The following is a 27,526-nucleotide window of genomic DNA, read 5'->3' on the forward strand; positions in this document are numbered from 1 at the left end:
TATTATTATATATTTGTAGAAACATATCTATGTAATCTGGTGGTGTAATGGAACTAACTATGAAACTAAGAAAAGACGACCGAAAATTTATGACCAAGCATATTGTTTTTGTAGGGTGTAGGACTGGTTCAGCTACCCTACACCAAGTAGGGCCCGTTTAGTTCCGAAAACGGCCATATGTAGGGCTTGATGTGGCTATGCAGGACGAGTTCGGTTGGTGTAGGGGCTGATGACGTATCCAGGGTCGGTTGGCCCTACAGGGTCGACTAAGAATACGGCCCTAAGAGAGACGAACCATTTTGAAATGTACAGTAACACAGCAGAAAGGTAATAATACTACCAAATCATACCCATAATCATCATCATTAGTCAACAATCCTAAGATTGGTTTGACGCAGCTCTCCATTTCTCTCTCCTATCCGCTAATCTCTTCATAGCTACATATTTATTCTCTTTTACATCCTTCATAACCTGTCCGATATAACTCATTCGGGGCCGTCCCTTGCCCTTTTTCCCTTCCACTTGTCCTTCAACGATTGTCTTCATCGGACCATCGTGCCTCAAAATGTGGCCAACTAAGTTGTCCCTTCTTCTGCTTAATGTTTCTAGGAGGCTTCTCTTTTCTCCTACTCTTCTTAGCACTTCCTGGTTACTCACACGGTCAATCCATTTTATCTTCATCATTCTTCGGTAGCACCACATTTCGAATGCTTCCACTCTTGACTTCTCTGCTGCTGTCAACGTCCAAGCCTCGCTTCCATAGAGAATCCATAGAAATCATACCCATCAAGTGAAATAAATAATAAAATTGGCTGAAGTTAATAAGTACAATGTCCCACGTTGCAACGAACCTCTCAGAGACGTCTCACTATGGTCTCGAATGTCTCGAATATCACGTATGTCTCACAGATGTCTCGGAGATGTAATCGTGAGATGTTCAGGAATTAAAAGAAAAACGTATTTAAACGCCATCAATGCCTTCCATATATATTTTTCAGTGCAAATCTGCAGTTTTGAATATTAAAATCACGACATTTAATATGGGTTTCTTATTTTCAAAAGGTGATCCATCACAAAATTTGTCGCTAAAAATGATCGAGAAAAGTATGCCATAACTGTACAATTTAAATTTATTTATATTTTTGCCTAAATTTAAAGCATACCATAGTACAAAGTCTCATGACACATCTGAGAGACTTATGTGAGACGTCTCATGAGACATCTCAGAGACCATTTTTTTTGACATAGTGACATCTCAGAGAAGTCTCAGAGATGCCTCTGAAGCTCTCAGAATGTCTCTGAGACGTAACATGTGATATTCGAGACGTCTCAGAGACGTATCCGAGACGTATTTCTGCTATGTGGGATAGAGGTATACATCACATTGTTTCTGCAAATATATATTATTTATTTATTATTATATTAACGAGTCGATGGGCGCTTGAATTCATCAAGCGGGTTTTTGAGGGGGGTGGGAACATATTTGTGCCACGTGTGTTCAAGTATTGGGTCCATAAGCTGCTTAAAAAGCGAAAAAAAAACACTCAAAATGTCATTGAAATGGGCGCTCATTCGCCCTCAACAATACTTAAGGTCGTCTTAGTTACCACGATGATATAAGCGTTGAGGGAACGTTTTGAATTGAATAGTTACGTAACGGAGAGAAATATAAAATTAATGACGCATGAACTTGCGAAATATCGCCGATTTTTCGTATTTTAGCCCTTACCCTAGTATTGTAGCTCCTCTATTTTTGATTATGAGGGTTTGAACCCAACAAACTTAAAAAAATTAAAACAGATTTTAAAAAAATAAAACGACTGAGACCAATTATTACCAATGACCAGCTGCTAAAGTTAATTTATAAGACATAATCCCAAAAAAACCGAGGATCTATTATATGTTATCACCTTTCAAGCGAGATAAGGCGCCAACCACGCACTGTCCCCACAAAAATCCAGCATTCGCATATTCCTTGGTATATTTATAAAAATTCGACATTTCATACACATGTTCATCTATTCATAACTATATGACAAGAGATGGCTGGATGAACGTGGAATAACGTGAAAGGTAACTATCACATGGCTTGTAATTTATTTCCACAAACAGTCATAAAATTAGCTATTATAAAACCTGTTCTTATTTGTGAGGCGGGAGATGGCAATGGGAACGCGAAATATCGAGAAACAAAATATCACCAGACAGGTAAGTTATTTTCATTAACCCCTCAAGCGCGGCGGGCATTTAATTAAATCCCATCTCAGCGGCCGGATGAGATTTAAATGACTTCGCCTTTTTGGCATAGTATCATTCAATAATTTATATCTTTCATAATATACAATCGGTATCATTGAAAATTTTAGTAAACTTGCGTAATATAATGCGCTACTATATTATAATTTTTCGAGCGATTTGAAAAAATATTTATTGTTTTATGTATCTCCTTTTATGAACTAATGAATAAATTTTCAATTTCGAAAGATTTCAATTTGGTTTCGAATAAGCTTCGAGATCTCTAACATTCCATGCATTAAAAAAATGCAATTACATGATGCAATTTAGTTATTTGGGGTTGAAAATGCCATAACAGATTGGATACTTTCGATAGGATTACCCATTTCGCCTACTTAAAAATTTACCCCTCCGCCCACTTCTCTGACTTTGTTCGATTATTACCGCATCATTTCATATAGGTAATCACGTGCTAATGTTTCAAACGTCAATATATGAATAATCAAATGATTTACCTTAGAAAATCTGCTTTGTGTGACATGATTTGAAGCAATCCAAACATAATCCCACTGCACATTTTTCACACCAGTACACGCAGTCTCTTCATTTCCCATATTAGGCACAAACTGCACGACTCCTTTGAGACTTTGATTTCTTCCCAGCTGAGGAATTGTCTTTAGGAAATGTATTTCTGTGAGTCTTGGTACTAAATTGTGTAATGAGTGACGGCCATGTCCAAACAGTTCGTATGACGTTGGATATTTCAAAAATATTACCTCGACCAATGGCACGCGAAATGATGAGTCAAATTTTTATACGTGTTTTTCCTATGATCAACATATGAATTTAGGATTGCCGCATTCAATAGTCTCCTAAATAACTACATACACCACTTGTAATGGCGTTTTCTTTCCATTAGTTACGAATGCAATAACAGGTCCTTGAAATTCACGCAACCAATGAATTTACTATAACCTAACACACAAACAGACTTCCGAGTCTTTATTTTGACTTTCAATACTATTCCCTTTTCGTAGGATTCCGAATTATAAAAAATACCACTCACAGGAAGTACACCCGATGAGAATTTCAACACACTGCCTGAAAGAGCACCACACAGCATGAATGACTCTAGTGGACTGAAGCTCCTGATTTAGAAGCTCCCTCAAGAGACGAGAAAATATCTCGAAGGGGCCCTGGTATATGCTGACTGTATAGATGGAATCTTATCTTCGTTGATTACTGTCCAGGAAAAAAAATAAAAAAAATAAATGCAGAGCGAAGCATATGGCCCCTTCGCCTAGAACGCTAAGGACTAACGAGGCGGGCCAAACACACTTGGGGCTTGAGGTGACGACAAACAAGGAGAAGACGGAGAGAAGGCATTCAGCTTAGAAGATACCATATCTCAAGCTAAAGTAGCTGACACTTCTTGACGTCTCTCAAGCAGAATAGGCGGATTTTTTCATGATAGAACAGTTGAAGGAAGGCGTTGAGTTTTTGGACCGCAGTCGTCAACGCGCTGGTTTAAAACGGAATTTTATCGAAGCATTTTAAAAACATCTTGAAGGTATCAAGCCGTTATGAATATTTTATGTGAAGAGGAAAAACATTTCTTTAAATGATAGTGTAATTAGTTTTAACTTAACATGCAATATCTCGCGTAGAAAAAATATTATATAAAGTAGGTCAGGAAGCGTACTGGGTACGCATGACGGCGGCATACGAAATTTAAAGGGCGCGTACTGGGTACGCATGACGGCGTTGAGGGGTTAATATTATAATAAAAATAGCTATTCTAAAACATGTTTTTAACTTTAATGGTATAGATGGCGCCACAATCGCAAATAAGTGTAAGACTGTTTTCACAACCAGACGCGAAAGATATTTTCATAATCATTAAATATTCAAAGCAAATTCTCTTCGCCGGGAATGTACAACTTTTGACTATGGCATTCATTTATTGCGACGCCTTACGCGACCTTCATTAGACATCGTTCCCGATTACTTGAATCCCATGAAATTCCCGTGTAAAACATTTAAAAACCATGAATTACGTGAGCAAATGGTCACCGTTAATATAAAATTTCATCGTTGTTAAACAAATTAAATACAGGCATAAAAAAGGCATAAGTATTCTGAAGAAATTAAGTTATTATTATGATGAAATTAGGTTGTTAAAATTACAAACGCTTTTATCTTAGAAATCCATAATGAATTACCATCTACAACTGATAATACTTACAATGCATGCCATTCTGTAGATCGCTTTGCAAGCCATTCCGCAGAGGAGGACTTATTGAACATTGCGTTTAATTAGTCATTTCGAAACGTGAATTGGTGTTACGCAAGCCAAGTGGAGTTCAAATTAAAAATAGTAGTCGATATTTACACCGAAATTAATGAATTAGTTTCGCTTAGGTGAATTGGAGTCGGATAACCAGGCTTCAACAATCACATCCCGCCTTAGCAACCACATCGAAAATGTGAATTAATTCGTACGTAAAATGATCACAGCATTATTTCCATTTACTTTACAATGAAAATAGGTATCGTTATTCTAAGAATACAGAAAAAGGCCCAGAGAATTTGGACGATTATTTTTGAAACATTGACATGACGAATCCAAAGAAAGTCGATCTGATCTTACTCGCAGAAAAATTGATTATTTGGAGCGGCCATCATTCACAAATGTGAACTCCATTATAAGGATTATACCATTAAAATTTTGTTCAGCTCCCATAAATAGAATTGTATTGAGAAGGATTTGAAGTTTTTCCCGTTTACTTTGCATTTATTATAGATATAAAATGAAAACTCCCATGTTAATTCAAGTCGATATATCTCGAAAACTAATCAATTTTTTCAAGTTTTCAGATTTTTTCTAATTACCCACGCATATCACAGTTTGGGCTGCGAATTGTGATGAATCAGTCAGTCAGTGAGTGAAATCGCAGCTTTATTATAGTTTAATATTTTTCTCGTTCGGCACTTGGAAGACTTTTGAGAATCCAATATCGTTTACGTACAACCATAGAAAACATATTTTCATACCGCTATTTTGCCACATAATAAACTTAACTACGGAAAGTAAAAGCAAATGACGAACCTTTGATGATGCACGTAAGTTCTCGCGTCAATGATTACATTTGCCCTGTTCTTATCACTATCTCCTACATGCCGCTTTTGAAGTAATTTAAAGACATTACCATTCTACTTTTGGCTCTTTATGAGAGTATTTGTAGCCATAACCAATGCACCAACACGACCTGGCGGACGACACCGATTGTTTATTTACCTGGAGCGTTGCCCTGACAATACGACCGAAAATTATGGGACGTCTTTTCTTAGTTTCATAGTTAGGTCTCATTACGGAACCACAGTGTAAAACTGGCGCTGTGCCATCCTCAACGTAATCTTTATAAACATAATTTATTAGTTTTAAACAACTGAATACATAGCATAATGAACACACTTGACTACGCACACTCATCTAGGCTGACGTTGTGTCCATAAATACTCTACACAGGATTCTCCACTCCCATAGTTCCATTGATTACCACCAGTCGCAATAAATAGAGGCGTTCCAGTCGGTAGGATACACACAAACATACGCATTAGCCCGAAAGAGATGCACTGCGCGTTGATTGTAATCGTTTATTGCTCAAAACCAAACTCAGTTAATTAATATTAAGCTTAATTTCATATCTAATGATTAAAAAGCCGCAGGTAAACATTTATGAGTGCAATGTAGTCCCTTAAAAACATACGTATTATACCTCAGAAAGTACTTGTAAATATGGTCCAATGGTTAAGGTATTAGAAGACCATTTTCAATTTCCTTGTTCGCTTCCCACCAGCGCACAGTGGGCGGAAAAAGCCGGACAAAATTACAAAATGGCTTTTTTTGAGTTATAAACTTGAAACTTCGCAGGTATACTGAAAAATGATTGAAATTAATTGATATGTACTTCATTTGACATAGATTCTAACCGTTACTGAGATACAGAGGCTCAAACGTGAGCAAATTTCCATAAAAACGCCCGTCTTCAATTTTCTCTGAAAATCTTCCAAAGTAAGTGAATGGTGAAGTTATGGGTGGATTCTTGCCGAATAAAAAACCTCATAATCTGTTAGCATGGTGTTTTTTCTTTAATTTTCCGTAATCTTAAAGAATTCAGCCCATAAATTCTTACCGTGCAGTAACAAAGTGGCGGATACTGTTTTTCGACGAAGTTTTACATTTAGGTAGAGTTTCAAATAGGGTTTCGGCAAGGTCGCGCAGAGTAACTGATATGAGAGCATTGTTTGAAGATTTGTTGAGGTCTTTATGCAGTTTTCTTTGAAATAAGTTTGCGTCACCGGAAATTACATTGATTTTTCGATCGCGCGGCAGGGTTCTTCTCCGCGCGTCGCGAGTTAGATTAGCCGCGCCGCGGTAAAGTTATTGAAGCTGTATGGGTTTTAACGCTCAACATTCACCGTTTTTATGTTTTACTTCAAGACACCGATTCTCAAATGGTCTATGGTGAAGACAGTGGAGTTTTTTCATGCGATGTACTTGCACGTTTCATCGAAGTTCATTTCGTTATCTTTAGATACGATCGAAGACCATGCTTCTATTAAAAGCGTTCAAACCTCGAAAAAGTGAGTTGCTTTCCTGGGAATCATACAAAAAGACCTACCAGAAAGATACCAGCTTATACCTTACAGCTACCTTATACCTTCTTCCATCACCGATCCCTGACCCTCAGGATTCTAATTTCGAAAACGGTCGTTTTATGACACCCTGGAGTGGAGCCCTTGACCGTCTTAACGGAGGTATTTCCATGGGAACTTCTAGCTTTTTCAAAATGTGCATCATACCCTCAGTTCTACTTTGACATATTGATTACCATGTCCTTACACGTTTACCATACGTTCCTCCCCGTGTGCGCATTAGGGCATTGGATAACCATAGGTTCGACAAATTTATTATTTCTAAATTTTACATAGGCTCCATCCGCCATTCCATAGAAAATGCCACTTCACATTATTACATGACTTGATATCTACAAAATAATATTGGAATTGGTAAAAAAAATCATTCACTCGGTAAAAAATATTTGCTCCATTATTTATTGCTGAGGCTTTATTTAAGACAAAACCGAGGTGCTCTGAAATTTCTCAGTTATTTCGTAACAAAACGTATCTCATGGTCTTCCCTTAAGAAATGGGCAGAGAGTTCTCGAAAAAATGAACGGTTTTTGTGTTGCTACAAAAATTGGCCCGCTGAATCCATAACATTTCCGGAATTTGATAATCATCTCTTTCCCGGTACTTCAACGACAGCCAGTTGGTATTGTATTTTTGTAAAAATCTATTCCTCTCAAATTGATTGATTAAATAAAATCCCCCCTGTAGCTTCACGTTACAAAATTCATATTATATTTGCCATGCATTCCCGGGCGGTCAAAAAAATGTCGCACTTCATGTGTTAGATCACGCAGAAGAAAATTCAAACTTTAAAAACTACTGCTACTACTGCTGAGCTTGCTCTCGCGGCATCTGTGAGTTTGAGAGAGAGGGGAGACACTGCTGCAGCTCAGCTAATTGCAGAAATAACAACTACGACCTCTACTCGGGTTAAGAGAGTTCTTTCAAAGAGGAGGACGAGTGATAAGGTCCACACTGAGATGACAGTGGAAGAGGCACTGTCATTGATGATTGCCTCTGATTTGACCAAGAGTCAATATCGGTCTTTCCGTAGGACAGCTCTGAGCCATGGACACGAATTGTATCCCAGTTATGACAGAATAGCGCTAGCAAAAAAGGCAGCTTATAACGAAGGAATTAAAATAACTGAGACCATGTGCGAAGTAAACCTTCAAGCACCACTGAACCACACCATATTGGGAACAGTAGCCTGCTTAGCCACCACTTCCACCTCTCAAGAATTAAAATGTGTAGTGAACTACAGATTAATCTCTAAGTACGGTTTTGATGGAAGTTCGGGCCACTCTCAATATAAGCAAATGTGGCAACAAGTGGATGCTTCAGATAAATTCCTAGTCATGAGTTCCCTTGTATCTCTTAGTTTGATTAAAAAGCAGCAGGTAACAAAGGCGCTACAGGTAACGACTGAAGTTTCCACTTTCTCTTGGTTAATTACATTTATCTCTAAACTTTTGATAAAGAATTCAAATTGCATCGGAGGCACTTCTCACATATAGGCTCTACAATTTTAGATGACACTATCTGGGAAAATCCACTGCCGACGTAACACGATTTTGTCATCCCATCCGCTTTAGGTGAAAAAAAGAGACAAAAGAAGTTACAAAATCAGAAAGACATTACCTATATCGAAAGGCAGGTGGATGGCCTTAATGATTTCAATGATTTCTCTTGATGGAAAAAAGCAAAATTTACCAACAAGACGATTATCTAGAGCCTCTCGTTAAATGGGTGACTGCTCGCTGAGTGACAAGATCACGTCCATCTGACTGGCCGTCCCCAACTTTGGAGGAAGATCCCATTTCCTCTCTGGCTGGCTCTATCTGGTTTTCAGCGGTTCTTTTCCTACGAGTCGATAACTAGGCTTGAATTTTAAGAGTCCACAAGCCCGTACTTCAATATGAAAGGAATCCAAGTGCGTGTTTATGTTAAAATGTTTAATGTTAAATGTTTATAATTGCCCATGCATAATTTATACTGCACAAAATTAATGTATTTTCGGATCTTAAAAAAATTTCAAATAAATGAAGAAGGGTTTCTATCAATTGTATTTTTTATTTCGGGGTAAACTGTAGGACTAAATAGTGTTTAAACATTTTCGTTATTTTACAACAAAGTGTGCGTTTTAAAAATACGAAAAAGCCGCTTTATTAATCTACATTAATATTTCCAACTTATTGTGGAAAATGAATATTGTGGAATTAGTAGTTTTCCCTGGGTTGAGTTACAAAGTTCATGAAGTTGGCAATTCGGCTAATTTTACGGTGCGCGGAGTCATTTATTGCTCTCGCGTGTCTACATTTTTGAAATTTTCATGCAACAGAAAATAATTGGAATTGAGATTTAAATTTCCTTTAAAATGACGTACTGCGACCTAGGTGTGATCTTTGATGACAAATTAAAATTTCAGGATCATATTTCGATGATCGTGAAGAGAGCAATGGCCATTGCTATATCGACTAAAAGACCTTCACGACCCTACCGCTTTAAGAACAGTTTTTTATCGGATGTATTCTCCCCATACTGCAATAATGCTCACCAGTTTGGTCTACCGCCTGCCCCACTACTCTAAACTTGCCCAACCGTCCTCTAAACTTCTTTCTTGCTGTTCCCCGCCATCGATTCCCCACACTCAGATATTACGCCCGTGACGCTACCCTTTCCTCCCTCAGGATATCTAGCATAAAAAGCCGCCGTGTCTTATCTGATCTCATGTTTCTGCATAGAATCTTTAGCGGTTCTGTACGGACAAACAAAATTCTCCCTCTTTTCCGTTTTCATATTCCTCCTCGCCCCTTACGAAACAACTCTCTGCTTCACATTCCGCGATTCCGTCTCTCCACCTCTCAACGCTCTCTGTTCTACCGAATCACCTCCTTGTTTAACTCCATGGCTTCGAAAATCTCTTCCCTGGACCCATTTTCCTCTGACACTAGTCACAAAGCCACCTTAAAATGCCATCTGAATAATTCACCATTGTCTGATCAATAGTGCCCCTTGTTGTGTTTAAAAATTTTGTTTTCCTGTTAGTTTTACTTATTGTGATATTGTTTGTTATCTTTTAGGTATTATTTATTTGAGGAACAGCCAATGTAAAGGCCTTTGTGCCTTTTTTGGTGAAGAAATAAATAAATAAATGAATTACTAATTATTATGGCATGCACTGAAGTCCAGATATCAATTTGCAAAGTACAGTGGCACATCATTTTGACGCCGAAAGTAGTGATATGGCCAGCGACAGTGGGCTATGATGACTTCACTTCCTAGTGATAAGGATATCTAGAGGTTTTTGGCGTCGTGTCATCCCCAACCGCGATAACATGTTCCGCTCCCATTACTTAGGATACCCCACCAACGCGCTTGAAATGTACACTATGACTCCCTTATAACGATCACGCATGTAATGATATTCCACTTTATTAAATAACTAGCTGACCCGGCGAACTTCGTACCGCCTAACAATAAATGAACCTACAGTTTAGTTACAACATGTACTACTAAGGAAAATTGCAGGCGCTCCTTGGTTCATACGAAATAAGGACTTACGGAAGGACCTCAAGATAACTCCCATTCTCATTGAATTAAAAGCAAATTTACCGATATTAAAAAAATCTCTAGAACGCACAAACAATGAAAAAATTGCAAACCTCTGGGACTACACTCCAGATCCAAATCTCAAACATCGTATTCCAAACTCCCTATTCATCCCAAACCACATCCCTTCCCCGTAAACACAACAGACAGATTCCGAATGTCATTTTTTCCACGATCAATAAGAGATTATAACAGCAGCAATAGATCTCGTAAATAGATTGCATGACTTGTAGTGTAGCCTACTAACCTATGTAATAATTAATGCATGTTTCTTAGTTCAATTAATATTTCTAACAGCATATAGTAGTATGGTTTGTTATTATACGGGACGTTTTTTGGACTGTGTGGTGTGCATGTGGGAGTCGAAATGCATGCTGCATGCTGGTGATTGATCACCCCCTGCCAAACACATTAGAGGTGGCTCGCAGGGTATTATGTAGATGTAAACCACCACACCAACAGAATGACTGATTTTACATAAAGATAAACACACAATCAGAAACTAACTTTATTGAAACTCACTGGAGGTATCAATTAGGCTGGGACTAGTGGCCAAAAACAAAACAGAAATTCCGGCGAGGCGAGACACCATTTATAAATCTAGGGGTGCTGCATCGTTTTCAAGACTCCCTTATAACGATCACGCATTATACGAAATCCCACTTTATTAAATAATTTTATGGTAGTCTCATCGCCGGATTCTGCAATTCAAAACGCTGGGTTCCACAACGTTTGATCCGACCTTCAGCTATGAATGGTGGTGTGGCATTACTGGCCGTTTTAACATTACGCTACAGTGGCGAAGATTTCAAGCAATCGTTGATCTCGTACGTTAAACTTGAAATGACGGGATGTGTTTGAAAATGGTTCTTAAAAAAATTACTCTCGTTGACAACTATATTAGTATTAATAATGGCCGTTAACGGTTTAGGCCCAAATCTTCATGGAATGAGAGAAAGTTTCTAGACCTCTTCAACGACTATAAAAAAGGATTTATTTTGTGAATAAACTTAAAAAGATATAATAATAATAATAATAAAGAGCTGACTCATTTATTGTTCTAGGAGTGAACTCCTCTGGAACATAGAAATTATTACAGTGGTGCGCAAGACAATTAATATGGTAATAAACCAATCAGAAAACAAATGAGGTAAGCTGTCATAGGCATTGCAAACAATATGCACAATGTTATGATTTAAGAATGAATTGGAAAAGAACTCTATTTCTTTTTCTAACAGGAAAACGAACATTAAACGTACCAATAAAAAATAACAGAACTTTTAAAACGGAAGTTTAGCTTAACAAATGAAAGAAGAACTAAATTGCTCAACATGATGAGATGTCGAACACCATAAACAGTTTTTGTTTTAAGGTTTCCGCAGTAGTTAGGGAATGAAGATGTAAATATTTTTCTCTTTTGGAGAGAAAAATATTTAAATCTTCAGTCTCCTGACGACGTTTCTCAGCAGGAAGTACGAAACGTCGAGATAAATAATAAGCACGCAGACGTAAAAACACCATAAAATTAGCCGTTTTGTGAACTTCATGAACTTTGTAACTCAACCCAGGGAAAACTACTGCGTCTACAAAATCCATCTTCCACAATAGGTTGTGAATATTAATGTAGATTAATAAAATGGCTTTTGAGTATTTTTAAAACGTATATTTTGTTGTAAAATAACGAATATGTTTAAACACTATCTAGTCCAACAGTTTACCCCGAAAGAAAAATTAAATTGATACAAACACTAGTTAATTTATTTGCAATTTTTCTGTGATCCATAGTCTATAAAAATATTGATATTTGTGAATATTAATCATTTTTATAAATGTCATGTTGCCAAACGGGGCTTAGCCGGGCCATTGCCGGTTACCAGGAAGTAACGTTTCGCACGCAAGACGTGGCAACGCAGCATTCGTTCGCTCTTGCGTATTTTTGTAATGTCCATATATTATCTATACTACATTAAAATCACGTATTTTCGGATCATAGAAAAATTGCAAATAAATTAAGCATTGTTTTTATCAATTTTATTTTTTCTTTCGGGGTAAACTCTAGGACAAGATAGTGTTTAAACATTTTCGTTATTTTACAACAAAATATACGTTTTAAAAATACTCTAAAGCCATTTTATTAATCTACATTAATATTCACAACCTATTGTGGAAGATGAATTTTGTAGACGCAGTAGTTTTCCCTGGGTTGAGTTACAAAGTTCATGAAGTTGACAAAACGGCTAATTTTATGGTGCGCGGAGTCATTTATTGCATTCGCGTGCCTACATTTTTGAATTTTTCATAAAACATATAATAAGTAAGAATTGAGAATAAAATTTCATTTAGAATGATGTATTATACATTGGCATGGCATACACTGAAGTCTAGATGTAAATTTGCAGAGTACAGCGCCACATCATTTTGACGCAGACAGTGGTTAACGGCAGTGGGCTGCGATGACCCCATTTAGTAGTGATAAGGCAATCTAGAGGACTCTGGCGTCGTGTCAACCCCAACCGCGATAACACGTTGCGCCCACATTGCTTAGGATCCCCCATCCGGGCGCTTCAAAATGTACAGTAAATCCCGCATGATACTTTCCAATTCATTGGTCAATCCATTCGATACTGGATTGTGGTCCAACTGACACACACCAACTTCTAGTCCAGCATCCTTTTCACCGTATTGGACACAATCTCTTGCCCAATTTGGAATTTGGTACAGGTTCTACTTACTCGCGGCCAATCTCCAATCAGAAGTTAGTTGTATCGACTCCTAGCGACCAAAACAAGAAGCTCTTTGCAAAACATCAAGTTTGGCTGAAAAATATTGGTTTTTCTCCGAGAAACCGCTTGAATTATCAATAATGCATAAATATTTATCTGCCAGGATAATAGGGTAGTTTCCTTCATCAAAGAAAACGAAAGGCATTGATTGCGATTCGTTACCCACCATTACTGTATTCATAATACACAAATTATTTGGTTTTTGAAATTAGGTTTAGACGAATGGCAATGGTCAATTTTATCCTCATTTTAAAAAGGCCAGATTGGCGCCCATGCGATGCCACTCCACGTGACGTCGCAGGGACCTAGTTTCTACACGAGAGGATAGGAGTTATACATCGTCTGAGGTTACCAATGCATGCATGAGGCACAGAGCTCAGGGAAACATGTCTTAATAATCACCTATTAAAACTGGCTTAGGTCGGAAAGTTTTCTTCGTTTGATAAGGTATTAATAAACCTTTTTTAGCCAAGCGCTACCAGCCAGCAAGGTACTCAGCTACCCGCTAGCATCCTGCGTCCTATCAGCGCTCTGAGCCTCGATCAAGGTCAACTCACAAGGCGGGAGGGGGAACCAGAAATGCGTCGCACGGACTTTTTCCCATCATTTCTACTTACGCGTCGCGTTTTCGCGCGCTTGAAAATTTTCACTTTTCATTTAATCGCGAAAAATAGATACCGTCATTTAAAAATCTAAAAGCGTGAAATACGTACTCCAGGAGTAATAATCTTTCGATTTAGGCAAAAAAAATAATAGGAAACCACCCTATTATCAATAATGTGGACGAAAGAAGTTGTTTCACGATTGGATGTAGCGTGCAAATCACACGAATTCTTAAGCCGATGTCTCACGGTCAAATTTGCCTCAAAATTTGATGCAAATGACCCGCACCCTTTCCCACGATCAAAATTTCATCCAACTGGCTTTTGGTCTTATCGTTTGTACAAAACACCGTTTTTTCCAAATGGATGGGACAGGTTCTAAATGTTCATCCAAACAAAAAGTGGAAAAATAATACGCCTGCATAAATCATTGAACGTGGGTCCCCCGCGTGGTAGCAACGGACTCTAACAACTACTCTAATTAGGTAGCTATATTTAGATATTACTCAAACACCATATTTACTATTGTAAATTATCAAGCTTTGTTTTGAAATGTGAATAAGGTGTGACTACAGTTTCCTTTAATAAACTTAAGAGGAATACTTGATGCACACCATTGCATTACGCAGTTACTTCATATGAATATCTAGTGCAGATGTGCAAGAAAACTTTATTGCAGGATTTTTACATCGATGTAGAGATGACTTTAACGTGTTGGGTGATATCCTTAGCATGGATTTGGTCTATTATGACGACTTTTATCACATGTTATTAAACAGGATCGAGAATACCACGTATCTGTACAAACCACGATGTACTTAGGTACAATGGGGCAATGAACAACCACGGGGTCAGTGGCGCAGCGAGGGGAGTGTTTTGGGGATAAACGCCTGAGCTCAGAGAAATTTTTCATTTTGATCCATTTTACTTAATTGGATTATTATTACAAATAGAATAGTGTAAGGATAAATATTCCTTAGAAAGCCGTAAAATTCACCATTTTGAACCATTTATCTTAAAATTCCGCAATTTATTAATATCGCACCTACCGCTTATCCTGGTGGGAATACCATACCCCCACACACCTCGGTATTAGTTTCCCCTAAACATCCCCCAGCCTTAATTCCTAGCTGCGCTTCTGCATGGGGTATCATAAACACACCGCGCACCCTTTCCCAGGAGCATAATTGCATCACAACTATTACATAATGCCTACAAAGATTATAACAATGGAAAATAATGGATGATAATAACGTATTCTTGATGAGAATAATAGGGTGGTTTCCTATTATTTTTTAATTGCCTAAATCGAAAGATTATTACTCAGGGAGTACGTATTCCACGCTCTTAGATTTTTAAATGACGATATCTATTTTTTGCGATAAAATGAAAAGTGAAAATTTTCAAGCGCGCCAAAACGCGACGGCTAAGTATGAATGCTGGGAAAAACCCGTGTGACGTCGTTCTGGTTCCAGCTGGCGACGATGTGTGCGCCGCTGCGATGCAGGCTGCTAGCAGGTAGCAGATTACCCTACTAGCAGGTAGCGCTTGGCTTAAATAAGGATTATTAATACCTTATCAAACGAAGGAAACTTTCCGACCTGAGGCAGTTTAAATAAGTTATTTTTAAGACATGTTCCCCTGAGCTTTATGCCACATGCATGCATTGGTAATCTCAGACGATGTAAAACTCCTATCTACGCGTATGGCATCTAGGTCCCTGTGACGTCCCGTGAAGTGGCATCGCATGGGCGCCAATCTCCCCTTTTTCGAATGCGGTTAAAATTTACCATTGCCTTTCATCTAAACTGGGATTGCTAAAACCAAATAATTTCTATATTATGAATACACTAATAGTGGGTGACGAATCGAAATCACTGCCTTTCATTTCCTTTGATGAAGGAAACTACCCTATTCTTTTGTATTATCGTCGTGCATAAAAATATTGTCTTAAAATTCCAAGGAGAACATGAGTGAACCATACTGTACAATACTTGTAAATAAACATTTTAAAGTGAAAAAACGCAGAGGTTATTCGGACCGCACATCTCTGGTTTGGGGTTTGTTAATGAATTCTTTTCTACTTCAGACGATTTCCAAGAAATATCCCGCCATGTGTGCTATCACCATGTCGACAGACGCGGCCTCTTCCTGGATCGCGGCCTCTTGCTCAACTATTCAACTAGTTTTCTTAAATCCGCAATAGATCGTTTGATTACTCTAAATTGTCAAAATCAAATGATATCCTTAACAACGAACAGTGGGATCGTCGCTGTTGTGCAGGCATTGAAGACCCGTCATGCGCCCTCTGGATGCTTGGATAAATTGGAGGTAAGTTTTTATACACTGATAGGCAGTGGCGGATGGTGGTAATTTATCTAGGGTGTGCATTAGAGCAGATACAGGATGATTTCATTATATTATGTTAATCCTAATCCATGAGCATCATATTTCGTCGTAATAGAATACATAGCAAGCAAAACATATCACTGGTATATTCTACCCTTAAAATTGCACGAACAGAAATAATATTAGCATGCATGAAAATAATTATTCTAAACACACCCTCACCAGTGACGGTAAGTGAAATTCATTCTCCTTTCCTTACACCCTATGAGGAAGTAGTGTAGAAAACGGCCATACAGATGGCTCTGTAGACGGACTAGGATCCTGGGCGCAGGTAGTGTAGGTGGCGGCTACACCACTACACTACCTGCGAGTCACTCACCAAAAATATGCGCATGCGCACTCGCATCGTTTTGAGTCTGCTCCCATCACCCATTTGAACTGTACATACCCCCCCGCTTACTTCGTCCCGCCAGAGCTCCCTCAAGCGATCGCACAGACCGAAAATGCGCCCGGCGCGATGCCACGGGATCGCACACTTGTAGAGCGGTGAATTCGAAAAGGAGATAGCTGTAGCGTTCGGAGCTTCATTTTTCTTGCATATGCAGACAGGATTTTTATCCTTCTCGTGGCAAAGGAATAGTTTTCTTTTATAATTCATTCCTCTTTGGGTGTGCACTTGCTAACATGCGTATACGCACGCGCCGCCAGTGCTTATATGTTATTGTGTATGAACGGGGGCGTTCCGGGGTCGTATTCTGTATTTCGTCGGTACTGCACCGATCGGTTTCCCTTTCAAGCCCACCGACTGGGCATCATTCCGTACCGACGCGACGGCACTTACAGCCAGTGGCGGATCTAAAGGCCGCATCACACTAGAGAAATGCGGCCGCCCTTAGCGAAAAAACTGTTGGATTTTAACAGTTACTGTTGGGTTTTATCAGTTACTGTTGGATTTTAACCGTTACTGTTGGATTTTCTACAGTTACTGTTGGGTTTCATCAGTTACTGTTGAATTTTCTACAGTTACTGTTGGATTATAACAGTTACTGTTGGATCTTCTACAGTTACTGTTGGATTTCAACAATTCCTGTTGGGTTTCATCAGTTACTGTTGGATTTTAACAGTTACTGTTGGATTCAACAGTTTTCCCAATTAACTGTTGAAATTTGAAACAGTTTTTTAAACAGTTTTTTAACAGTTTTTTTAACAGTTTTTTCGCTAAGGGCGGCGCTGAGGCTGCGACTGCGACTGGCCTGTCGACCAATCAGAGCGAGGCAGTTGACGCTGCGACTCAGAGAGCTCCATTTCAATCTCGCGCCCTTGCGGCAGACGTGTTTGTTTTGGTTACCGTAGCGAGGGAAGTTCAAGAAGGTTGTGAGATGACGCTGAGATAATTTCGGATTTTTAACGTGAAGATGGAAGCCCAGCATATTGGATATTGGACCCGAGTACACAGGTGAGTAATAATTAAGTACGTTTTAACATATTTTAGGAACAATTTCAACAATTGCTGCTCTCTATACATTCTTTGGGCTTTCGTAAACAAGCAAGCCACAGGCAGAAACGTTCGTACGTGCGCATGCGCGACCGTGGTGTCGGCCGCAATGTGTGATGGGGTGCAGTCGCAGCCGCAGCCGAAATCGCGGTCGCAGCGGCGGTCGCAGTCGCTAGTGTGATACGGCCTTAAGGGGCACCTTGGATTTCCAATTTACATTAGATATAATGATAATTTTTTCCGACCCCCACTTCTGGTGGAATTTTTAACCCCCCTCGTCCCTATCCTGGATCCGCCACTGATTCCAGCGATTCTGTACGGTCGCCAAAACAAAAAATAGCGTGAAAAAAAAACGCAAAAATAGCGCGATAATTTCGTATTTGTAGCCGCGGGGCGCTGGCCAGAACGTCCCAATCCATCACCAGGCAGTTTATATGAAGAGTTGTAGTGGTGGGGGCTGCTGGTGCTATGAAGCGTCTAAGCTTGTGCCTTATGGAAGCCTTGGGACGCCGCCCGAGCATGCGCAGAACGAGTGAGTTGACATCGCCGCGCCGGTCGGCGGACGTATAATTTTGGTGTTGCAGAGTTGCAGAATACCTTTTTTTGTGTCCAGTTGACTTAGATTATGTGTAAATTTTTAAAAAGTAAATAGGCCTGTTTTAGTTGAGTTAATCAAGTTAGCGATTGTTAGTGTTTTAGTGTTAGTGATCGTTTTGTGTATTAGTGAGTCATAATGGTCTTTAGATTGCCTTAAAAACTAACTAAAACACACAAAATATTAAAACATTTTGACCCCCAGCGGAGTGTGCCCCTCCCAGCATTTGACTCACGAGCCACCACAGAAAAAACCGAATATATCCCAAGTTAGTAGTCATGTGACGCGTCACCACCAATGAAATAAGGGTAGAAACAAGTGAAGACACATTGGTACGCAGTTTGTTGTCGTTTTTTTTCAAATCTTTTTATTTGCGGAAATTACGACTTAATGTTAGATTTAGACAATCGATATCGCGTAACTTGTTAACAATGCTCAAATAATGTGTGGTAGTAGTTCTGTGCCTACAGAATCGAACGAACAATATTACAACATCGGAAAATAATTTGCACGTGATTGAGATTATGGTTGCAGGAATGTATTGCTGAAATGATTATTGAGATCGTATTTTCTTTTTTTGTTGGTAACGTATATTACTATTTATTCTAGATTTGGTAATAAAGTTGTCATTTAGTTAGTTCCGTCTAAATGTTATCAACGGAAGGTTACGCCATTGGCACAGTTGCAGACGAAAATCACATAGGTACCATAGAATGTGATCGTATGATTCAAAAGCAAATGTAAATGTTATATTAGAGGGACTAGTAAGGAATTTGTTATAAAAATACGGTGCAGGGAGTGTTTAAAATAAGTGTAATGACGAGGAAGTAAAGAAATTGTGATTGGGTGAAATGCATGCAAGTTGCGAATTCCAAGTGAGAGAAAACGATAATATTGCGGCAAATCTTATGCTTATTAATAAATATCTTCTTTTATCGTCAAGGGAATCCATAGCTTACGATAAAATGAAATATATTTGCCTATTACAAATGAAATAAAATGATAACATTGCGGCAAATCTCATATTTAAATAAAAATATCTTATTTCTGTGTGGAGAGAGACGCCAAATGATGATTGAGTGTAATAATAGTTGCCTATTCAGAGTGAGATAAAGTTATAACATTGCTGCAAAACTCATATTTAATCAAAAATATCTTTAAACTTGATTGTTTCTGGCTTTACTTTGTGAAAATCCATTCTTAATAATAAAACGTTATTGTACTTTTCCACACGATTTAATTAATACGACCGGTTTCGTCGCAGAGGCGACATTCAAGGTACAGAATCCGTTATAATAACAGTTATTTTGAACAAAAACAAGAACAAAATAACTGTTATTATAACGGATTCTGTACCTGATGATGTCGCCTCTGCGACGAAACCGGTGGTATTAATTAAATCGTGTGGAAAAGTACAATAACGTTTTATTATTAAAAATATCTTTATTATGTCAAGGGAGTAAATGAATGAGGATAGAGAGAAATAAAGCCTATTCCAAGCGAATGAAAGTGATAGCATAAACGAGAGAAAGTCATGACATGGCGCCGAACCTCATGTTTATTAACCAGTATGTTATATTTATGTCAAGGATATCAATATTTGATGACACGATGAATTATAGTGGCCTATTCGAAGGGGGATAAAGACATAACATTGTATTGAACCTCATTATTTACTCGGTGATGAGGGAAAAATAAACAAAACGTACAATGCGCGCGTGGGAATTCATTAACCCGGTAACGCCTGAATTAAAACGTTTCTGCGATTTTTTGGTAATCATGTATCTAAATATCAATTAAATTCTGAGTCATTAGGTGCAAAATTTATTCTGTTACCGCTAATAATTACGCCTATCGGTACCATATGCCACCACAAAAATGTGTTCCATCATAACATCCCAAATATTAGGCTCACATGGAATAACCATACTTCATATGAGATGTGCATGTTATAGCAATCATAATTACATAAAAAAACTTAGTAATAACAGCACAGAAGACGTAAGTAAAGAAAATCGAAATGCTTGCTCCAAAACTTCCGTTTTTATGGCTAGTTGATATTTCTCAATTTTCAAGCGGCTCTAAAAACGTTAATTACAACTTTAAAATAGCAAAATATTCGGGAAAATGTTATTTAAAATATTATTATCAATTTAAACATCTCAAAAACCCTAATAAATTACGAAAAATAGCAAAAACGTTACGTTTAGCACTGCACTACCAGCTGGTACCATTTGGCACCGCTAGGCGTTAACGGGTTAAAACCCACTAGTCGGTAGCCGTATCGACACCTTTTTGGAGTTAGGATGGGAATCTTCACAGCAGCGCAGATCGAAGTGTAGGCTAAATTTACTTGGCAAATTCGAAGAAGATAAAAAAAAAAAAAAAAAAAAAAAAAAAAAGATGAGATTCTTTCCCGGCGTATTAATTGAGTGAAGTCCTCTCGGGATTTCCACCGGTTGATTTGATTTATAGGCACCAACGTTTCAATGAACGCCTCGTTCATCGTCCTCAGGGTGAAATCCTCGTTCATCGTCCTCACCCTGAGGACGATGAACGAGGCGTTCATTGAAACGTTGGTGCCTATAAATCAAATCAACCGGTGGAAATCCCGAGAGGACTTCACTCAATCGAAGAAGATATTTTCTCAGACGACGTGTATCATACCTTTCGTTCACCGTCATACTATGGTAGACGTGAACATAAAGTGAAAATAAAAGAAACAGACTGCAAGATATTTAAAATGTTATTCTTCCCTCGTAATATTAAGGATAGGAACGTTGTCTCAATTGAAAGCATTAATGGCAACGCTCGCTAGGATCACTCATTGCATGTTTTTTCGTAGTTCTAACCTTGCATGTATTTGCTCTAGGAATTACTAACCATTAGCAACTTTTTTATGAATGAGCATGTATATTTTTCTAGTGTGCGTAATATTTCTTTGACTGTGTGGTGTGCATGTGGCGGTCCTCTTGCATGCTGCATCTTGGTGATTGGTCACCCCCTGCCCAACACCCTAGAGGTGGCTCGCAGGGTATTATGTAGATGTAGATGTAGATCAACACAGCCTGTTGGCCCAACGCTGTTTTTTGGTAGGCCTTTACCATTTTTCCGCACTGATTGCGGCTGGGTTGAAAATAGCAAGTAGCCAATCAGAAGCGCTGCCCCTTCCACCTCTACCTTCCCCTCCATTCCCTTCCATTTTCCCCTCCGCTCCCCTCCATTCGGCCGACCGGCGCACAGTGGTCTATAATCGAAAAAAGCGGATAGGAACGTTGTCTCAGTTAATGGCGTCACTCGCTAGGATATGACTCATAGCATGTTTTTTTCCATAATTCTAACCGTGCATGTATTTTATATAGGAATTACTAACCATTGGCAGGTTTTTTTCCTATGATTTTGCATGTATACTTTGCTAGTATGCGCAATATTTCTATGACTCTACTGTGTGAATGTGGCGGTACTCTTGCATGCTGCATGTAGGTGATTGGTCACCCCCTGCCAAACACCATAGAAGTGGCTCGCAGGGTATTATGTAGATGTTATTTTGTAGCTGATGCTGGAGATGAAGTATTGTGCGATTTGCCTGATCTTTTCATTTTTCTCTTTAATCCGTGAAACAGTTTGGCGGTGAAACGATATGTGGGGAGTATGTTTTTGGATTGAACAGGACAAGCAACGCAACGCTGCCTCCGCCCCCCAAGTTCATATCGGCCTTCTCTGGACTGTTCCTCGGAGGAAAAAGTGAGAGCAACGACTACAAGACAAGATTCCTTAGTCCAGGGTCCTGGGTATCATCACGTCACACATTAGAGAGTGATATCACCCTGTCCAACCATCACGAAGGGAAGGACGATGACCTGAAGCTTCTGATAGCGTACACTGGATACCAAAGTAAAATAAGCTCTTGTAAAATTTTTTTTTTTAAAAACCAGCCTTTATATTTAGATTACAGGGGATGAGCAACGTTTATATATGACACAAAGCAAAAGAACTCAGTGACCCCGAAAAACCAAAAGTGACGTATTAAAAAAGTCACTATATTTATTAAATTTCAGTGAATGGTAAGCCCCCTATGTTTCAAAATGCCACCCCTATGCTTTTAAATGCCTACCCCTATGTTAAAAATGCCACCCCCTATGTTAAAAATGCCACCCCGTACGTTTTATGTAACGGTAAAACAATATTCAAACATTTACAAAACCTTACAATTGTTAATAAATATATGAAGATCATAATTAGCTGTTGTACAGTTTTCACAAATTAAATGTATATGTGAATAAATGAGAAAATTGTAAAGATTCGTGTAGTGTGTACAAAAAATAAGGAAAGGTTATGAGTAAAGAACGTATATGTATTAGTTAGGTTGCGTAAATTTAATTCTCTGATTGGTTACTAACACATAGAAATGTGATTGTAGTGTAAATATTCGTTTGTATTTATGTGTGAAGGTTAAAAAGAGTAACATATTACAGTAAAAAGAGTAACATATTACAGTAATAATGAGAGTGTAATGAGTGAGCACAAAAGTGTATATTAATGTGAAATAATGAAATTATCATATGATAAAGTTTTTGTGCTAATCATGTTTTGGGGGGCTATAGGTTGACTGGGGGGTGGTTAAAGGGGGGTTGGAGAGAAAAAGTTATATTTTCATGTATTGTCATCGGAAATGAAGAAGTGTGCAAAATTTCAGCGTTTTTGCTTCACAGGAAGTGAGTCAAATTTCAGTTACAAGATTTGTACCAGACAAACAGACAAACAAACAGACAGGTTGGTGAGTTGATATAAAGGCTGGAAAAATTAAAATACACAGCATTAAATACACTAAAACATCCTGTATTGGTCTTTCCGATTGAAATTCAAGCTGGTGGAGGTTTTAAGGCTCCCGGGTACTTCGGCCAAAAACGACGTTGTAGACGTTTGGGCGAATTAGCCTGAGGCATTTGCTGTTCCATCTGCATAAAATTTTATTCCTAATGTTCGAAGAATATACACCAATAGTTAAAATAAGTGTCTCAAAATATGATTTGTCGTTTTACTCGATGCAATGTTGACCACGGAAAAAACGCACAAATCGTTAAAATTAGCTGCCTGCTACAGCGTGTAAGAAAACTGAGTCCAAAATAGTTTCTCACTCATTTTAAACTAGGACACTTTACCTTTACTTAGTCCATCCCACTCTAATGTAGTACTCATGGTACCGACTCTAATTCAATCCATCCGAACCAATTATTTGCGTCCCCCTGGATGCAGCATTCTTCCTTTTAGATCCCCTTCAGCTACTGCGTGGGCGGGAGGAGGGGTAGAGGAAGGAAACAGCGCTGGTACGGAGTCTGTTGCTCTCAGTACGCCAGCAAACGCCGCATAGTATTCGTTTCGTCAGTGTCCTTTTGCTGTGGAAGGGTCGTTTTGCGTGTGATTCTAGCTTAGGAGCCGAATTTCGGTTTAGTTCAACATTCATCTCAGACAGTGATGTAACTAAGATTATGCTTTGGGGGAATAGGATGGCCTGTGGTGACGACTCCCTTCACCCTCAGAGCAACGGGAGGTCCGGGAAAAAATGACGTGACTGGATATACATTTCACATGATTTTTGCACTAAAATTTTAACTTTAAGCATATGCCATTATTATATGCCACAACTAGACAATGGTTTTACAATTTTTAAATTTCTCTGGGGCTTTTTGGGGGATATATTTCCTCATCCCCCCATAGTTACGCCACTAATCTCAGAGACAGGAACTGATTCATTACAGACGCGCAGAACATACGACCTATTTAACAGTAAAAGGTGTGATAAAAAAAAAGATCGGACTGATTTTATAACTTCTATGTTTCGACGTATAGAGCTGAATCGAACAAGACGCCCTCAAAGTACATGCGTTGGCTGGAAACACACCTTTTCCAAAGTTTTTTCCAGCACTTTCCCTTTTCTAGTAAGGTACCTTCGGGATCTTATTCAGTTCCGCCGTACATAAGTTTTAACGTCCGCAGTATATTCAATCGGTGCCCTTCCAAGGTTGATATTAACTTTGAAAACAGAAAAAATCTGATGGAGCCAATTCTGTGAAGTATGGTGACTGTGTGATGACGTATTTTCTGGATTTAGCGAAACACTGTCGCGATCAGCGTGTGAGCCGGAGGGTTATCGAAGTGAAAACGCCATCACGAGGGACACACTTTGATGTGACGCGTGTCATTCCCAAAATGTCTATCTAAATTACCTGATAAGATCTAAAACTAATGATTAGAGATACGTGAAAATCGCACTTTCATTTTTATTTTATCGCACTTTCAATAACAGTTTATCGCATTTTGTAGCATCTATTTATTTATTTTCATAATGTGGAAGATGTCGATAAAATGTAGTGAAACACAGTTACATGACAAAATACTGACTATTTTAAATAATTATGCTGTAGAACAATAATAAATTAAGGGATAAGACGATATAGTGGCGGAGGTGTAGCTTGCCCGCGCCCACTTGTAGTTCGCGGCCACGTAGAGTCCCAGCCAACTGACAGCTGGCCAGTCGCTCACATGCTTTAAGCGGTGAGTGTCGGCGGAGCATTTAAACTGCGCTCGGCACAAAATGTACGAATTTTGCCGTCGAAAAGGCAAATTTGCGTAAAAATATCATAAAAGTCCAGTCATCGCATTTAGTTGCGCACATCGCATTTGCGATTTTCACGCATCTCTACTAATGATTCATTCTTTATGAACCTCCCTAACATTTAAACGACGATTTTCCCGCACCAAATCGTTTGTCAATTTGACATGTTTGAGATCTGTCGATGAGCAAGGCCGAACCGTTCGCTAATCTTTATCTGTCGAGGTTCTGTCATCTAACGATTTGATCGTTGGTTCCTTCTTCCTCATAGAATGGTCCTCCAAGATTGTTAGAACATTAATTGCGTGAGCTTGGTTTCGTTAGTAGTAGGACCCGCCCGCCTCTGTGACGGTGCGGGATTCCTCGTCCCCTCCCTTCCTTCCCTATCCCCTCCCAGGAGGCGTCGTCGGGCTCTCATCGCGGCGGCGCCTCCTTCCTTTCTCCTTCCTGTCCTTCCCCTTCTGCGGTGCAGAGGTGATAAGCTAACGCTTCAGACCTCGGCCCAGGAGTGTAACCCGCGAGCCCGCCCTAGGGTTTCGTATCCACTGTCGAGGTTCTGTCCGATTTTAAACGGCTGTACCGCTTAAAACACTGGCTTCAACTCATAGCTGCATCAAGGAAGGCTTGCTGAATCATTCCAAACGTCTCCGTAACACTTTGGCCAAATTTTAAACAAAATTTCACGCACACACTCAATTCCTTTAGCTACTTCATTTCTGCCGTTGCACTGCGGGACGGACAGGTCAGGACACGTCACGCTGCTGTTGCGTAACGACTCGGCGTAGACGAACGAAACACCTCTCGTTTAAGTCTCCAGATGTGTCGCAAGATGGCGCACTGTAATTCGTTAATATTCGCGAAACGGTTTGCGCAGAATAAAATCAGTCCGGTCTTTTTACTTATCAAACCTTGTACATGACCTCATTGCTAACAGTGTGCCATACTATGGTAATGTTTTTCCTTGAATATTTCGTTCCGCTGATGAGAAAGCGTGATATCTGTCAATGCAAGCAAGACGCATTTACGCTGCATTTCCATGAGTAAATGAATTCACGGTGATCTATTTTGTACGTTTACAATCTGAAAGGGAGTTTTAAACTCAGCTTGAGCGATAAATGCTATTGCCTTATTTAGTTTACAAATACGTCAGTGCAAAATTGTATATCGTTACCACAGTTAATTTAGTGGGACAAAATTTCCTTTCGTGGATGAAATCTCCCTCGTTTAATATTTCCGATGATATAAAGCTAAATGTCATGAATTCTTTCCTTGCTTTATGCTGAATCGTAGCCATAGATTTGTTATCATCGTGATATTACAGTGTCTAATATTATGTAAAAATAAAGGCTATTCTCGATACATCATTACGCTTCAGATCCCACGCGTCGTGCAGCAGTGTGCGGATTTATATATGTGTAACAGTTACGTAATCTTGGATTATTTGCAAACCAATTCTATTCTGAGGTGCACATTAACAACCCATGAATATCTGGTACCATTAATGATGCCTCGCAATATATTTGTTGGAGCCATCAAATAATTTATAGCTAATACTAAGATACCTGCACGTGCAAATGTTAAGCAAAATATCTATGAAATCCTCTTCCTTCAACACACTCTTACACTTCCAGAGAATGGAACTGTTACTCAGGTGACGTATGTTTTGGCTATGCAAACTATGGAGAAAAAATTTCAATTACCAAGTTACTGTACAAAATATACTAATATGTAGTGGCGCAGTGAAGCACAGTGACAAAACGAATACTATGCGACGTCTGCTGGCGAAATGAGAGCAACAGACTCCGTACCAGCGCTGTTTCCTTCCTCTACCCCTCCTCCCGCCCACGCAGTAGCTGAGGGGGATCTAAAAGGAAGAACAAAAGTACCTGCAACCAAGAAGAACGAAAAAATATTGATTCGGATGGATTGAATTAGAGTCGGCACCATGAGTACTACATGAAAGTGGGATGGAGTAAAGTAAAGGTAAAGTGTCCTAGTTTAAAATGAGTGCAAACTATTATGGACTCAGTTTTCTTACACGCTGTAGCAGGCGGCTATTTTTAACGATACAAGCGTTTTTTCCGTGGTCAATATTGCATCGTGTAAAACGATAAATCATAAATTGACACACTTATTTTAATTACTGGTGTATATTCTTCGAAAATTAGGAATAAAATTGTATTAGATGGAACAGCAAATGCCTCAGACGAATTCGCCCAAAAATTGGTTGGGTGATAAAAACCCGCCCTGAACTCAAGAGAAATTTTAAATTTAATCCATTTTACTTAAAGGGGTAAATATTAATTATATAACAGTGTAAGGATTCATAAAATAGCCCTCAGCCGAAAGCCGTAAAACTCACAATTTTGAACCATTTATCATAGAAAATTTCTGGGGGAGGGCACCCTCACCTCTTGTATTCCATACTCACAAGTATCAATTGCTCCTAAAAACCTCCCTATCCTTAATTCCTAGCTGCGCGCCTGCTACTATAAATATAAATATGTACTTAACTAAGACTCCGGGGAGAGTTTTGGTGAAATTATA

At 38.9% G+C, this 27,526-nt stretch overlaps 1 protein-coding gene across 1 annotated transcript in view; it reads left to right on the plus strand.

Annotated features, from left to right (window-relative positions):
- Window positions 1-27,526, plus strand: part of LOC124172828 — a 37,819-nt gene that overhangs the window by 1,423 nt on the left and 8,870 nt on the right. The window contains exons 2-3 of the mRNA XM_046552322.1: window positions 16,017-16,258; window positions 21,990-22,260. Coding sequence (XP_046408278.1) covers window positions 16,017-16,258; window positions 21,990-22,260 — 513 coding nt within the window. The remainder of the gene's footprint in view (window positions 1-16,016; window positions 16,259-21,989; window positions 22,261-27,526) is intronic.

This window comes from Ischnura elegans (genome assembly GCF_921293095.1).
Source record: "Ischnura elegans chromosome 13 unlocalized genomic scaffold, ioIscEleg1.1 SUPER_13_unloc_3, whole genome shotgun sequence".
Lineage (NCBI taxonomy): Eukaryota > Metazoa > Arthropoda > Insecta > Odonata > Coenagrionidae > Ischnura > Ischnura elegans.